This window comes from Elaeis guineensis, chromosome 4 (assembly GCF_000442705.2).
Source record: "Elaeis guineensis isolate ETL-2024a chromosome 4, EG11, whole genome shotgun sequence".
Taxonomy (NCBI): Eukaryota; Viridiplantae; Streptophyta; class Magnoliopsida; order Arecales; family Arecaceae; genus Elaeis; species Elaeis guineensis.
In genome coordinates, this window is record NC_025996.2 from 13,707,738 (window position 1) to 13,724,447 (window position 16,710).

Sequence of the window (16,710 nt, forward strand, 5' to 3'; positions counted from 1 at the left end):
CGGTGACGACTGTATTTCGGTTCTCATGTAAAAATCGACATACTAACTGTAATCTCAACCGACATCAACTATACAGGCTTTCACCGCAAAAGCTAAATCATCGATTATATTTCGGTTCTCAATGTTGGCTCTCCATTGTAAAAGCTGACTATCATCGAAAGACTAATATACCGACTTAGTCCCAACTAAGCGGAACAAAAAATACCAAAACTACCAAGGTCGGATTGAAATTATACTGACTAGGCTATGATCGATCGAGGGATATTCGGTTTGCCATCGATTATCAGATAATTCGACGTACAAGCCCGATCAAATGTCAGGCACGGGATATTCGACCTACAATCGTTATTCTAATTTTTATTAAGTACGTCAAGACAACTACATGATTGATGGACATTCTACAAGTCCTACCGAATGATCGGGTCATCGATTAATGTTCGGTGGTTATTCTACATTACAATCATTGTGAACAAGTAAAACAAGAGCCTAAACTTAAAAAGAGAATACTTTCATTCACTTTCAGAAAAAGAGTTACAAAATTGGACCGAAGTCTGACTACAAGTATCAGATTGCAAAAAAAAAGAATACACCAACTAAGCTTCGTCATCATTCCTATTCCTTTGCTCGGGTGTAGCATCATCGACCTGAACGATTTCGGGCCCAGTCAGTGCTTCTTCTTGAGTCGGAGCAGTTTTTTCTTCAACAACTCCATCTTCTGATCTTGGAGGGATGATGCTTCTCAAGTCGAAGCTTGAGTATAATTTTTCGACCGCATCTCGACCGTCTTCATACCTGACGCAGTACGAAGCGAAGTCATTTTCGAAGATCTCTTTCTTGTATTCTTTCGAACCTCAAAAATCTTCGACTGTCCGACCCAGTGCTTTTCTTATCGACTCTACTTTCGCCTTGGCCAAATCAGTATCGGCTCGAGCAGAGGATAATTCTTCTTCGGCCAGTGCCAACCTTTTCAGATTGGCCTGATGACGTCCACATTTGGCTTCAAGTTTTTTGATGCATCCGTCTCACTCTCGTCAAAGCCGGTAGATAGAATGCTTCTTGCTCTTGACCTGTGACTCAAGAGCCGAAATAGCCCTGTGAGCCGACTTAAGTTTAGCCCCGAGGATGCTAAGTCGTCAGTTAGTCGGAAAACCTCCTCCTGAAGTTTGGCTTCCCACTTTGCTGTCGACTTAAGTTGTTCAAGTGCAGCCACTTTTTTAGTATCGACGGTTGCCACCTTATTCTTTCACGCACTACGGATGTCGGCGAACTTCGTGTAGCCGGCCTCCAGGTCAGACATGTCATGAATTAACTACAGACAGAGGATAAGTCAGGTTAAAAAATAAAAAAAAAAAATTTACCAAAAAGACTTACCCTGATGATTGTTGGATAAAAGGATGAAAATATTTCGACCACAGACCGTTTCCTCCGGCGCTCCCGATCAGTCGGAAGAAGAGTCGTCTCGCATAGTTGCTTGGCCAGTACAGAATTAACCAGGGCTAATTCATCGACGGGCACTTGGAGGTCGAAGTGCACCGCATGGCCCTCCGATGCTGCATCATCTACCGATGCCATCGAAACTTTCCTCCGATCTATTGTCGTCGGCCCTATGTTTGTAAGCGAGAGGAAGCTTGAGCTTGACTGTGCCCCAACTGAAGGAGCAATTGGTACAGCCACAGATTGTTCGAGCTCTCTTACCTCGATCCGAACCTCCTTAGGTGATGGGACTACCAATGTTGTTTCGGTAGTTTCTCTTGCCACCCTTTCCTCGGATGATGCAGCAGGGAGCATTGTCGGAGCTGACAGTGCCAAGATTGGTTCAAGAACTATTGTCGATGGGGCATCGGGTTCCACGGCCGATGTTGAAACGCCGTCTGGAGCGGATGCTTGATGCCTCTTCGGCGGTCACGAAGGCCTGACCTCAGATGCTGCCCTCTTCTTGGCAGCGTGCTGACGAATGTCGGCATTCGACACCGCACCCTCTGCTGCATGGCTGTAATTACAACGGAGGTTAGTACAATTCAGCAAGTGAAAGGAAAGTCAGAAATAACCGACCAACTATACTATACCTAGATGAGAAACTGAACTAAGACCGGCGTCATAAAGGGCCTGTTCGGTTACAAGCTCTTTCTGTTTCAGCACCGACATGTCTTTCAGCCGGTGAAAATCCTCTTGGTCGTCAACCTCTACTTAGCTATTGTCGTTGGGATCGGATCATGAATCACCCCAACGAGAAGGAAAACCCCAAGGAAAGGAAGAAGAAGCAAAGAAAAACTGATTCTCCCATCCATCAATGGAGGATGAAAGATCGGTAATAAAAGAAAGATCTTTTTAGAGATTGAAGAACCACCATCCTCGGGCATTCGGATGAGGTCGGAGGACGAAGAAAGCCCGAAAAAGAGAAGGGTGGGGTATGGTTGGCAACATCCGACACGGCAAAGCAAAGCTAAGTATCAACCGAACCGAGTTCGGTGACAGCTGAGCCGGACAAAGTCCATAATAATCTAAAATATTTCGAATAAATTTTAGAATCGAAAATCGAAGATCCGCCCGAAGATCTTCGACGTAGAAGGCCACCTGACCCGAAGGTGGGTTATTCATCCAACCATCGACCCTAGGGGTGCAAAATTGAAACTGCTCCGGGATACAAAACTGCTCCCGGAGCCATTCAATGTTCGGTTCCGAAAGTGAAGAGGCCTCCACATTTGGACTCGATTGGGATTCATTAGTCGGATTCTCCAACTGATCTTCCTGAGGAGGAGAAGCCCTAGCCATGAAAACAACTCGGAAGAAGAAAGGGACTTTAGAGGAATAGACTTGAAAGAAAGCCGAAGTTGATCTGAAAGTTGGGAGTGATAACCTTGGGCGTTGGGGCAACAATCCGACAGAGTTCCAGCACCAAAAATAGTGAAAAATAAAAATTTGACTGAGAGTGACCCTATATGTAGGATTCCTCAACGACCGAGATGAAGGCGGTCAAATCGAAGATCTACCAGATGACGACACGTGGCAACATCTGGACCGACCATTGATTGGATGGTTCGACGCACCTGCCCCAGATTGAGCCACATCATCTCTATCCACGTGAATAATTCTGATCCAATAATATTCGGACACGTAGAACTAATCTACTTGTCAGAATCATATCATCAGATACCGAATCGACTTTTCGAAATGACGCCTGACACTGACAACTGATGTCGAATCGTTCGATCAGTGTGACAGATGACTGTACCTGCCAACACGATAAAATAGCCGATCATCCATATCTCGAAGAAAATGGCATCAAAATCGAGATTTGATGTGATAAAAAATAACTCCCTTCGTCCAACATGACAAACTACGTGGTAATATACACGTTGACTCACCTTGAACTTGAGAGTGGGAGGCAACTATTGGGATAAGTCAATCAACCCTTGACTCAGGTCAACCGACTACCGACTTTGACTCAACAACAGCCGACCGATCGGACATACAACTCCGACTCTACATCGGCTAAATATATGGTTCCGACTCTTCATCGACCAACTAAGTGAACCGCACCGACCTATTGCCGGCTGACCGACTAATGATTCGACTACTATCGATCGACAGTGGACGACTTAGACCATTGGCATAACAGAACTACTAGCCGACGGTCGCTCATGGATTCTACCGACAGATGGTCGGTTCTACCAACATATGGTCGGTTAATCTGCTCAACATATCATAACCGTCATGAATGGTTACCGACCGCATATCACGGCACGATCAGTGAGAATTAACGATTTACTACGTGATTATGGCCCGATGATTTAGTGTCATAAAATACGGGATCACGTCCGACGGTTACGAAAATCTCATCTATAAAATGGGGTAAAAGAAACAAGACTGGTAAGCCAACTCTGGGCCAAAACTCTGCTATTGCTTACATTCAACTCCTGTTCACCAACTTTTCTCTCTGACTTAGACATCAGAGGATCTCCGTCAGACACAAATTCGGTCTGCATGGATGCTGTTTTGCAGGTGTTCATTACCGACGACAAGCGACGGAGAGTTGGCCGCAACAGAAATAGTTTTTTTTTTTTTTGAAGAAATGAAAGTTAAAAAAAAAATCAAGTCGAGTGTTCCAGATTTACTAATTATCGAATATAAAGTAGAGTAGGACTGACAAAATATGACCCGATCTGTCAATCCGATCCATATTCGATCCGCCATAAATAGGTTCGGATTTAAGCTAAACGGATTTGGGTCATAAACGGGTGGATCCATTTAATCCGTTTAATAATTTGGTCAAATTTAGATTTTAGATATCTGACCCATTTAATCCGTTTAATATCTAGATCGAGTTGAGTCAGATAACCTATTTAATTTTTTTAATCTGTTTAACCTATTTCTGACTCATTTAATCCGATCTGTTTAACTTGTTTAACCTACTTAATCTGTTTAACATGTTTAAAATCTGTTTAACATATTTCTGACCCATTTAATCCGATCTGTTGAACTTGTTTAACCTATTTAACTTATTTAATCTATTTAATCTAATTTGATCTATTTAATAAATAGATTAAATAGATCAGATCGGATTACATGTTTAATAAACAGATCGGATTAAGATTTGAATTTTTGATCTATTTAATAAATAGATCAGATTTAGATTGACGATTTTCTGATTCAGTTTATTTATAATCTGATCCGTTTACAATCCGATCTGATTGTCATTTCTACGATAAAGTGATATTTTGAATATCATGTGCAGTTACTTCTCAAAAATTAATATTATATATTAAAAAAATTAAAATAAATTTAAAATTATTTTTATTATTATTAAATATCAAAGCTGCCGACTGCGGCTTCACAGAACGTAAGTATACTTAGATGGTCGGTAAGGTACAGGCGACGACTTCGCCTTCGGTTGTTACTACTATTTGCGACGACTAATTAATTCACGAGAGTTGCCCCACCACCGACCTCCTCCTGTGGCTATCCAAGACTCGCAACTAACCGGACAGCGAACCCTCCCCACATCCAATTAAAGCTTCCCTCTTCCTTCCCCTACTTCACCGAGAGAGAGAGAGAGGGGGGTGGCCAGAGATGGAAGGTCTTATCAAGGGTTTGATAGACGTAGCCCTTGGTGGCGGCCGCGACGACGGCGAGGACGCCCCTCGAACCCAGTCCCCTCCTCGCGAGGAGGAGCGCTCCCGATCCACCTGGGCCGAGGTCTCCTCCTCCTCTTCTTCTTCTTCTCTTCTTGGTCTATTTGGTCTCTTCGCTGCTGATAATGTGGGGGAAGTAAATCGCAGGTGGTTTCATCTGGGCATCATGAGGAAGCGGAGGAGCGACATAGCAGCTATCGTTCCGATCAAAGCCCATGGAGCTCACGAAAGGCGAGACCTTTTATTCTCTATTGCTCTCTATCTCGTTGAGATTTTCCACAAATCATCGTTCTTTTGGTGGATCTTAGATGGCGGGTTTATTTGGATGTGTCCGCAGGACGAGATCAGTCATCCTTATGCTCAGAGCTCATGGAGTTCAACAAAGGCGAGACTTTTTGTTCCATTGCACCCTCCTTCTCTCCTTATATTCTCCTTCTCTGCATTCTGTATGAAGTTGGCGTCGTTGAAGCCCGGGGTTGGTGTTTGGTGCTAAATGAAGGTTTTTATTTGGATTGGTCCGCAGGAGGGTGGCGTGGAGAAAACTGATGGAGATTGGGAAGTTGTGGGCAGAAGGCAGCAGCATCACCGATCTCCCAGAAGACATCAAATGGTTTGTCTTTCCTTCGATTGAAAAGGGAAAAAAGAAATCTTTCTTTGATTATTTTTGGGGCGCCAATGCAACGTTTAATAGTTATTCCTTATAAAATCGGTTGTTAATGACATGAAGATCTTTAGCATTCTTATTAAATGGTACTCACCTGATCTCTAACTATGATCCAATTTCGCTTTTCTTATTCTAGGGGGAGGGGGTTGGTGATTACATGCAGTCATTGGTCAAATAAAATTTGAAATATGTCGAAACAGTTGGTTTTTCCTCCAACTGTAGATAATTATTTATTCAAAAGTCATTCAACATGCAGAAGAGAAGATGTTGGATTTTGATTTCATGTTCTTTGATTTTCTTGAGTACTGCAGAATATTTGGATGACTGAATTTTGATGTCCCTGCTCTACCCAAATCAAATTCCTAAGAAACTTGTTAACTTTATTTTGCTTTGCTCCTCTTTTAGTCCCACGTGAGGACTTCTCCTTGTGCATATATAGGACACCCTTTGTTTGCTTCCTCATGGTCTCATGGGCTATCAGCCACAAGCCACCCTTATGCTTTCACCCATCCACTCTTTGTCAAACAGTTCATCTATGACTTCACAAACAAAAACATAAGTCTATTGCTGTGCTCGTTCTACCCCTGTTAGCACAAAAGTGACGGGAAAACCTCTTATGGCTCATTCACAGATCAGTCTATTTATTGTCCCTGTGGCTTTCCACTCAGAGGAGAAGGCTCGGAGCTTGGGTTGTTCATGTTGGGAAAAATCAGGGTCTTAGGCAGAAACACACACCTTGATCCCTGGCCAACCTAATTTTCAAATTATTTCACTTTGCCTGAAATTGTAGATATATTTAAACATAGTTCAAATCCAATTATGCCATTTTTTTTTCTTTTTTTGCATATGGCCCAGCCACGTGTTTTTTGGTGGGACCTGGTGTTTCAGGCCCTTGTTTGTCTGTTGCCATTGTTTCTTTTTCCCTTGTAATATCATTGCCTTAATGAAATTTGTTGGGCACCTTGAGGTTCGATTTCCTCAAAAAGATTTAAACCTTATATACATATTTTTGGACAGAAAGAGTTAGAACATACACAAAGGAAATAAAATAAATTTGAAAACCCCAGATAGTGTGATTTTGCTAAATATCTTAACTCAAGTCAGCAATATTTTAACTTGGATAGGACATAAAATTTTGCGCTTTGCCCCTAACCTGGCCATGACCTAATTCTTGATTTTCTTACTTCAATTGTAAATTAATAGAGATCATAAGATATTTTCTGACATGAATTATTGTGTGCTAATGTAATTATTCTCTCACTAATGTATAGAACAATTTGTAGGCACCAACAGACACCTGGCATAGATATAAAGTTCCACCTAGTGAACAGGAATACATTGATGATGCTGATTATGGTTTAGATGTTAAGCCAACAAGAGAGGAGCTTGATGACTTGACAAAAGCCTGCAGCAGGTTATGGGAACTTGATTCAAATCGCTTGGTGCCTGGTAAAGACTATGAAATTGACTGTGGAGAAGGAAAGAAGGTTTATCAGAAGGGGGATAAGGCATCAGGAAACCTGTTTAGCTGGCTTAGGGATGATACATTGAGGCGACCAACATATTCTCGCTTTTGTTCTCTCCTGGATAATTACAACCCAAATGAAGGATGTAAGGAGGTCATTACGTCTCAAGAAATGCATGAGCAAGTTGCCTTTATTGAGGAAATAAGCAGGACTGCACCAATCAAATACCTTTATAAATATTTAGTTTATAAGGGTGTCATATCTGATGATTATGAAGAATTCAAGAGAATGATGATCGGTCTGTGGTTTGATCTCTATGGAAGAGGTGGTGGGTCTGCTTGCTCATCTGCTTTTGAGCATGTTTTTGTCGGAGAGATCAAGGGACGTGGAGAGAATGAGGTCTCTGGTTTCCACAACTGGATTCAGGCAAGTTCTTTTCCATTTTTTTTAATGTTTAACTTTGATTAGTGTGCTTTTAGAAGAGTTTCCTCAGGTAGGTGGCAGCAAAGTTCCCCAAAATAAGGTGTAGTAAAACTAAATGGGATATGACTAAGAATTCAAGTCCCAGCGGGATGCCCTGCGGCACACCAAATGGGATACCATCCCATGTGTCGAGATGGAGCCATCTTGCTAGTGTCTCAGCATTCCAATTGGAACGTTTTGGGATATCCTCCGTCCTAAGTGTCGGAATGGGGCGAGATGACTGCGTCCCGTTCTATGGGAAAATCAGGATAGCCATGTCCCACGGGATTTAAAGCCTTGGATATGACCTTCTATTTTCTTGCTGAACATCTTTTACAAGTCTATTCATATCCATTACATGCATGTATCTGGACGTGGATGCCATTAAATTTTGCACTTCACATACAAAACTGACTGCAACAGAAACTGAAAAAAGCTTCTCAAAGAAAGTAAATGAACAATATATGAGTCCGACATACCAAGGAAAGTGAGACAGTTCAACCAAGGATCATGATCTTTTACAATCAAACTGGCAAGAGTGGATTGGTATAGCAGAAACTACATACTCAGGGTACAAATTTTAGAAACCATGTTAAAATACAGAACATGGTGTCATCAAAAAGCATGTACATGTGTAGTGTAAGGATCTCTTTCTTATTTCTTGCTGTGAATTAGTTAAAGCCTATGTCTTACTTCTTAAATATCAATTGTATTTTTAATGATCAGGATATTTAGTTTTCAAAAACATACATATGGGGTGATAACTACCAGAAGCAATGCTTACTGTCGGCTTTGGCTTTCCTTTTGCAGTTTTACCTAGAAGAAGCTAAAGGGAGAGTAGACTACCAAGGTTATATATTTCCAAAGAGACGTGGACACAGTGTAAGAACTCTAAATATTTTATATATACAATCTATCTTGGAAGTGAATTTCATCATAAATCACAATCAGAGAGATACATATTTAAGTTTCCTATGATCATCTTTACAAATATTTATGCAACCAATTCATATAAATACAGATACTTGCATATATACATATGTATATATGCATCAATATGTACTTATGCATATAGAATGCATGTAGCGGCATGCTACTAAAGTCATTTTAATAAACCTCATGACTTTGTTCAGATAGAAAACTCATTATTTATGGAAACATTTGGTTATCGAATATTTGCATGAACACAAAAATATGCTATAAACATTGGTGATCTTGATGCTGAAGATAAAAATTTCATAATTAACTCGATGTTATTTAATAATGAGAATTTTGATTGATCTCACTTTTCTTCCAATTGTCAGTGCTTTGATGGAAGGGGGTATTTAGAATTACAGGTTAAATAATGGTACATTAAGCCATGAGCATTCATCTATAGGGTGGCGTTTGGTGCATTACATAGGTAATGTTGCTATGGTAATGTGATTGCAGAGGGAATATGATTACCTAGTAAAATTACAGAGAATCCTATATAGCAGTATTTGGTATGTGCAGTAATGTTATTGTAAAATTACAGAAAATCCTACATTGTAGTGTTTGGTATACAATTTAGATTACATAGAATATAAGCTAATTTTTTCAAAGTACCCCCATCCTTGCTTATTGATTACTGTCTATTTTCTAGAGGGACAACTTAATTTTGAGACCAACCATTTTTCGTGACATCACCCATTATGTTTTCTTTTCTATTTTCACCAATTGGGACTATCCATAATTTATTTTGATTTATTTTAATTTATTTTGATGGAGATATTTTGATCCTGAAGTTATCTTGTTGTCAGATTGCAGGATTACATGTAATCACATAGCCACCTCCTCCTAGATAATCAGATTATCTCTTTGTGAGATAATTATCTGTGAAAGTAATGAAACAAACAGTGTAATTTGATTATCTGTTGCAAAATTACGGTGGCGTTTGGTGCATTATATAGGTAATGTTGCTATGATAATGTGATTGCAGAGGGAATGTGATTACCTAGTAAAATTACAGAAAATTCTATATTGCAATGTGTGGTATGTGCAGTAATGTTGTTGTAAAATTATAGAAAATCCTACATTGTAGTGTTTAGTATACAATTTAGATTACATGGAATATAAGCTAATTTTTCTAAAGATCCCCATCCTTGCTTATTGATTATTGTCTATTTTTTAGAGAGAACTTAATTTTGAGACCAATCATTTTTCGTGACATCACCTATTATGTTTTCTTTTTTATTTTCACCATCTGAGACTACCCATAATTTATTTTGATTTATTTTAATTTATTTTGATGGGGATATTTTGGTCCTGAAATTATCTTATTGCAAGATTGCAGTATTGTAAGATTACATGTAATCACATAGCCACCTCTCCCTAGGTAATCAGATCACCTCTTTTTGAGGTAATGCATAATGCAGCATTACTTGTGAAAATAACGAAACAAACAGTGTAATCTAATTACCTGTTACAAAATTACATGTAATTCTGTCGGGATTACATGCTACCAAACGCCCTTTACATGTAATCCTGTCAGGATTACATGCTACCAAACGCCTCCTAGATGCATCAATAAAGAAAGGAAGAATCAAGAAGAGGGAGTAGGAAGTTGAGATGATAGCTCAACCAAGGAGCAGGAATAAAGATTTAGGTTACAATAGAAAATTTGTGGAGGTATTAGTGGAGAGGAAAGAGTTTAGAAGATAAAGTGCTTTTAGAAGGTGGCAAAACTGAAGCATACAAGGATTTGAGCTGAATCATTCTTTGAATTATATGCTAAACTTAAAATATAAGTGGGTTCATATTGGCTTCCTAGGCATTGTTAGACTTATAAGTGGCATTAGGTTGCATTGGGAATTTGGGATCCTAAACAAGAACAAAGTTGAATGCTAGACTCGACATTTAAAAATCAGAATAGAAAATGGCTTAACTATGTATTCGGAGAAGCTGTTTAGCAAGACTTCTTAGAAATATTGCTGTAATATCTTGCTTCCAAGTTTCACCTGAGCGATTCCAAATGCATTTCAAAAGGTCCTCAAATCTTGGAAATGGTAAAGAAGGTTTACGTTTTAATTCTGTTAAGTCTATTCCTGATGAAGCATTTGTTAATTTCTAGTTTCCTGTGATATTTGATTTCAGCCTTCTTATAAGCAATTGGAAGGTCTGTTGTTGGGTCAGGTTTATCTTTATATCAACTTCCAATAATATATGTGGTTATATCAGAGTCAGGTTTGTATCGATTTCTAATGACATGACTCTTTCTAAAAAACGAAGGAAGGTTGGGTGCTATTGGATTATTCTTTGACCCTAAAGAGTCAACTGACTTAGTGAAATAGAAAACAACTTAATTAGCATTCAAGATATGGAAATGCAACAATAACACATCAAAAGTCAAAATTACAATTACATAAGCTAAAATGAACTATTGATTAATGAGCAGGCTCAAGATTATTATTACTGCTACAGGGAACAATGAGTCAAGCATGGAAAGCAGATAAAATGGACATCAACAGTGATGGCTTGATGCACAGAACAGTTGAATGCTCTGTTGCTTGCATCTATAATGTGCTTTACAAGATATCCTAACTTATTCCAAAACAAAATTCTATAAGAGTGTGGCAATTATACAAGTATAACAGTAGGGAACCATGGTACTTGTGATATATGCTCTCTCCAACTAACAATGTACTAAAAGAAGTCAGGCAAAGTTGTTATCAAGTAGTTCAGAAACTTATGATCTTTTATATAACAAAATTGTTTAATTGGTTGTGGTTGTAATTTTTTTAGTAAATATTGAAACGAAAGAATTTTTATTAATCAGTTCTGTGGCATTATTTCCCTGACTTTGTAACAATCTTGTGGAGAATGATGATTGTCTTGTACTAAAGCGATGTTGGGAGGAGCATGGGAGTAGCCAGATTTAAATTTTTCATTTAAACATCATCAATGGATTCTGTTGTATTGATAGTTCGTTTACTTAGTGCATGTTCTTGTAACACCAGCTGATGAAACTGTGTTTCTCGTGGAGGTTGTTTGGATACATAATTCATATATTCCTTTTTTTTTAATCATTTTTTTTGGATAGTTTGATGCTACCTATGATCTTCTTGCGGAGGCCAACATGTACAACATATGATAGTAGATAGTGATTCACCTATCTTTGTCTTGTAAGTAGATGCTGCAATATACAGCATGGATCTTAGATAAGTCACCAGATGCAAAATATTTTTATATCTTATACTTTCAAAATAATGAAGAGCATAGAGTTTTTTCTTCTTCTTTTTTTTTGGTGGGGGGGGGGGGGGGTGGTTGGTGTTGGAATTCAAAAGACATCAATCATCTGATGTTTAGTACTTTGCTCATACTTCTCTAAAAATACTTGATGGTTATATATGTTTGATATGTTAATTAGCCAAGCATGCCAGTGCTCCGGCAATTTAAGTAAACCTGTAGCTTAGACATGGTGCAGCATGATCTTTTTCTTTCTGCCTCTCCAGCATGTATATATTGACAGACATTCTTGGTATTCAAACTTGTGCCACCCTTGTGGTGATTATGTTTTCAAACCTGCAGCCAGACTCGGAAACTCAGCTACTCACAATCCAGTTTGAATGGAATGGTGTTCTAAAATCTGTCTCCAGCTCTTTAGTTGGAGTGAGCCCGGAATTTGAAATTGCCCTCTATACTCTTTGTTTCTTTGTGGGTGGAGAAGATAATCATGTTTATCTAGGTCCTTATTCTGTCAATATTAAATGCTATCGTTTAGGAAACAAAATTGGGTCTGCATTTCCTATGGCTGAATGTTGATTTTGGGGTCCACTGACATAAGATCAAAGACTGATGCAAGCTATGGCTCATGTGTTTTCTCAAATCAACCGTTGCAAAATATATGTAAGTGAAATATTATGTATATCTGGCTCTGTATATTTGAATCGTTAACTATGGAGGCCACATCAGCTGTTTACTGTTTTATGTGTTGTCTCCTAGAATAATCAACTATCATGTCTTGACATTACTTGCATATTCTTTTGGATGCATAGTTGTCATGAAAATGTATGTTTATCTTGGACATTTCTGCAGAAAATTTTATCATATTTCTACGGTGATAACAAAGCCTGGCACTTGTCTACAGCGGCAAAGGACCAAAAACTGATAGCAGTGGTGTTGGTTTTGAAAAAATGTTTATATATTAAAGCATAAAATGATGTTAGTAACGTAGATAATAGCATGTTAAATCGCTAAGATACTTTGACTGGTTCAAAATGATGAAGGTCCATCTCTGTAGTTGATGGTAATGAGAGAGGTTCATCAAAACGTTATATTGTAGGATTCTAGAATTCGTAGTAGCAGAAAGGTTAGCCTCAACTTTGGTCCCTTCATAAGTTAAATTTGATGATGAGACCTCCAAAAATCTTAGACTCATTGCTGTCTTATGATGAGAAGCATAACTAATGTCTGGTTGGTGGTCGTTGTCCCAACGAGTCCAAACTCAAAATGTAACTGGAAAATAAATAATTAGATCGAAAATCTAACTACACTAAAAGGGTATTTGGTTCACAATCAAAATCAGAATAGAAATAGAAATCAAAATGGCTTGACATTGGAATGGTCAAATCCTCCGAAATGTTTGGCTCGTGACTGGAATCGGAATTAGAATGAAAAATTGAATCCACAAAGGAGAGTCGGGATTGAGGGGGCATTTGGTTGAGAGGAGTGGGAGTCTAAAATCGGAATGGATGACTTTCATTTCAACCGTTTGGTTGGAAGGAGTTTCATTCCGATTTTAATTTCGAGGTGAAATGGGAATGGTTCAATCTATATAGAACTCAATCCCTATTCTCTTCTATGGATTTAATTTTTCATTCCGATTCTGATCATGAACTAAATGCTTTAGGAGATTTGGCTATTCTGATTTTGATTTCAAGCCATTCCGATTCCTATTTTCATTTTGATTCTGGTTGCGAACTAAACACCCCCTGAGTTCTATATAGATTAAGTCATTCTTATTCCACCTCGAAATCCGAATCAGAATGGAATTCCTTTCAACCAAATGGTTGGAACGAGAGTCATCCATTTCGATTCCGATTTCAGACCCCCACTCCTTCTAACCAAACACCCCCTAAATTGATCTTTGAATTTTTTGCCAAAAATGGGATCACAAAAGAAAATGCTTGGATGATTTGCCAAAATACCAGAAATAGGAAGTCATTTCCATGTGTTATTTCAATAATTTGGATGGACGCCTGGGCTAAATCCAGGTCAATGGATAATATGTTCATGTTATTTTCTAGTTCTAACATATATCGGCTGCCTCTCTTGTAGGAGTAGGACATCAAGTTTTTATTTGCTCTTGTTGTAAAATTTGTTTCTGGTGTATGATTTTTATTGGAAGAATGTATATAAATTACTTGAGTGTCATCTGGGGACAACTAAACTACGATATAGAAAGTCATTGGTCCGTCTCCTGATATCCAAAAAATGCCGAGAATGGATAATATAAAGCGAACGGAACTACTTCCAATAAGAATGTGATAGAGCACCTCTCCAGTGGATCAGAGAGTCTTCTTTTATTATAATTGATGCATTTTCGCATAAAATTCTGTATATACTGAACTTGAGCAGGATGATACGTGGTAGCAACTAATTATCTAGCTATTGGTTCCAACTGCAGGAACCCCTTCCTGGTTGTACGCATGAAACTTAGTTATTTCCAAATTCTCAGGAGGATTTAGTTTCACTGCACAAGGAAACATATAGTGAACAATGATAACATCAAGCCACGAAGTTGTGAGACTTGCATACATGTTGTTATTCAAGGCTTACAAGTTTAGCATCTGAAAAAAATTCAGCTTGCTAACCTGCTTCTGGAATCTGGTGCAGCTCGAGTTATAGAGGAGGTCATCCTCTGGGAATTTAACTCCGTAAGTCACACCTCTGTGGAAGTCGTTGCATTTAGATCAGCGATGTTGGGCAAATTCAAGCTCTTGTACACGGTATTGGAGAATATGACTAGTTACTGTCATGTGGAAGTTCAAACCTCTGTGGCTATAAAACTTACCGAAACAGTATTAAGAACCGGCAGACACCTCCATATAACTGGACCCAAATAGTCTTCATGTGGGAACTGATGTAGGTGCCGCCCTGATCTTTGAACGTAGGAGCAGAATTTTAAGTTTACATAATGTATGCCAAGCTAGAAATCTGTCTAAGAATCGGACATTTCTGTTTCATCATGAATAAGCTCTTCTTATTAGGTAGGAGTTAATAAAATATTTGCAATATAATGCATCCTTTATTAATTTAGTTCCTTAATTCAAACAGTAGCGACATCAGAATAGCTTCTGCATGACAGCAAGAATCTTTGTTTTGCTGGTTGAGTAGCAAATGTTGCGTGAAGCAATGGCGTTTAAACCTTAGAAGTTTCAAAGTTCCATGGTGCCCCTATGTTTTTGTTTAGTCGTGCCTGATGCTAACAGCTGTATCAGTGCATATCAAAGGAACTCAGAACAGACGTGAAACCCTGAATGGTGGTACCAAACTCAGAATTCTGATGCATTTTTCGAGATTATAAGCATTCAGATTTCTTTTCGCTACAAGTTTATGCATGCAAATATGCGTAAATATAATTTCGGTGCACGTTCATGCATGTGAACTGCATTGGAGATATTTTTTTCTGTTCTGTTAGTTTGATGCCCAGAAGCTGGAGCAGAAATCTTTCCCTTAGGCGATACAAGATGATTGAGGTAGACTGAAACCTTGGAGGCCATTTGCCAATTTGGCTGCCGGATTCAAATCTAACGAGTATGCATTGCATCTACTCATCCAAGAGATCATCGTTCTTTTGTCGTTCCACGTGTTGCCTCTATGGCCATGCACAACTGGGTTACGCAAGGCCGAGAGGAGAATGTGAGGATTTTTCATGCTGATGTACAGGGTGCCTCCCCCCACATATTCTGTCTTCATCTCAGGATCGATCATGACTGCTTGAACAAGAGTCCATCGGTCTGAAAGTGTCCCATATCTTGTAAAGAGAAAAAGAAAAAAGAAAAAAATATATATATTAGGCCTCTAATTGCAGGCAGAAAGATATTTCTTTAGAGTGTGGATTAGCTTTGATATAATTCCATTTCTGAACACATCGACAGGCTTGTGGAGGGTCGTTAGATTTTTTCAGACAAAGATCATTGCTCTGGTGAGGTAGGTGACATTGATCTCCTTGGTTTTAGCATGCAAGAAGGGCGGTTTCAGACAGAACAAATCACTGAAATGAGATCCACAAACTAAAAGGGAATGCTGGAGTCCGGTGGTGGCCTTTGATGGACAAATAATACCCAACTGGCATCAGGAAAAGGGCTCGAGTTTTCCACTTGAGCACGATATAAGGTGGAGGAAGAGATGGGAGTATGAATGGATAAGGCCGCAAGCCATCCACACACATCTCGTGGTACTGAGGCAGCCGCGTCAGCACCAGCTAAGCCAGAGGATGACACCATTAGTGATAGGACAAAAACCATGGGTGCCGAGTGATGCAGACCTGCTTACTATCTTAATACTAATTTAGCCATGGGATAATTTCCACCAACTTGATTGAGGATCCTAAACATGATGGAAGTTTCACGTTTATTTTTGCCTTCACATTAACATGCACTGCTCAATATGTGACATTTCACTCATTAGGAACATACCTATTGTCAATTTACTTAATTTTAGGTTCTGACTCAGCATAGGTACATATTGTGAGGTTGGTCAAAAATCAAAATTATCAACCTCGTTGTTCATATTCTTAAATCATGACTTGCCTTCGAAGTAAGCGAACTTCTCTCACAAACAGCCAAACCGACCAATTGAAAGACCTTCAAGCCAGTCCATGTCCTCATGAAATTGGTGACTAACTTCTCTCAAATTAAGTCTTGTGATTCCAGCAACCAGCCTGGTAAGGGGAGGTAAAGAAAAAAAAAAAAAAGGTGTACCAAAAAAACAGATTAAATAAAAGAAAGGTTATTGGTTTTGA

General features: G+C 38.9%; 1 protein-coding gene across 1 annotated transcript; it reads left to right on the forward strand.

The window, feature by feature from the left end:
- The first annotated feature begins 4,972 nt into the window (after positions 1 to 4,972).
- On the forward strand, positions 4,973 to 12,714 carry LOC105043802 (uncharacterized). Its single transcript, XM_010921516.4, has 7 exons — positions 4,973 to 5,196; positions 5,280 to 5,363; positions 5,470 to 5,517; positions 5,656 to 5,742; positions 7,080 to 7,688; positions 8,535 to 8,606; positions 12,273 to 12,714. The coding sequence occupies exons 1-7, from the start codon at positions 5,071 to 5,073 to the stop codon at positions 12,504 to 12,506; spliced, it is 1,260 nt and encodes a 419-aa protein (XP_010919818.2). The 5' UTR covers positions 4,973 to 5,070; the 3' UTR covers positions 12,507 to 12,714.
- The last annotated feature ends 3,996 nt before the right edge of the window (positions 12,715 to 16,710 follow it).

Excerpts from the sequence above, each read along its gene's own strand:
- LOC105043802 (XM_010921516.4), top strand. The coding sequence starts at position 5,071 with ATGGAAGGTCTTATCAAGGGTTTGATAGACGTAGCCCTTGGTGGCGGC. Across the intron at positions 5,364-5,469 it reads GCCCATGGAGCTCACGAAAG|GACGAGATCAGTCATCCTTA; the intron begins GCGAGACCTTTT and ends ATGTGTCCGCAG. Across the intron at positions 8,607-12,272 it reads CAAAGAGACGTGGACACAGT|CCAGACTCGGAAACTCAGCT; the intron begins GTAAGAACTCTA and ends TCAAACCTGCAG.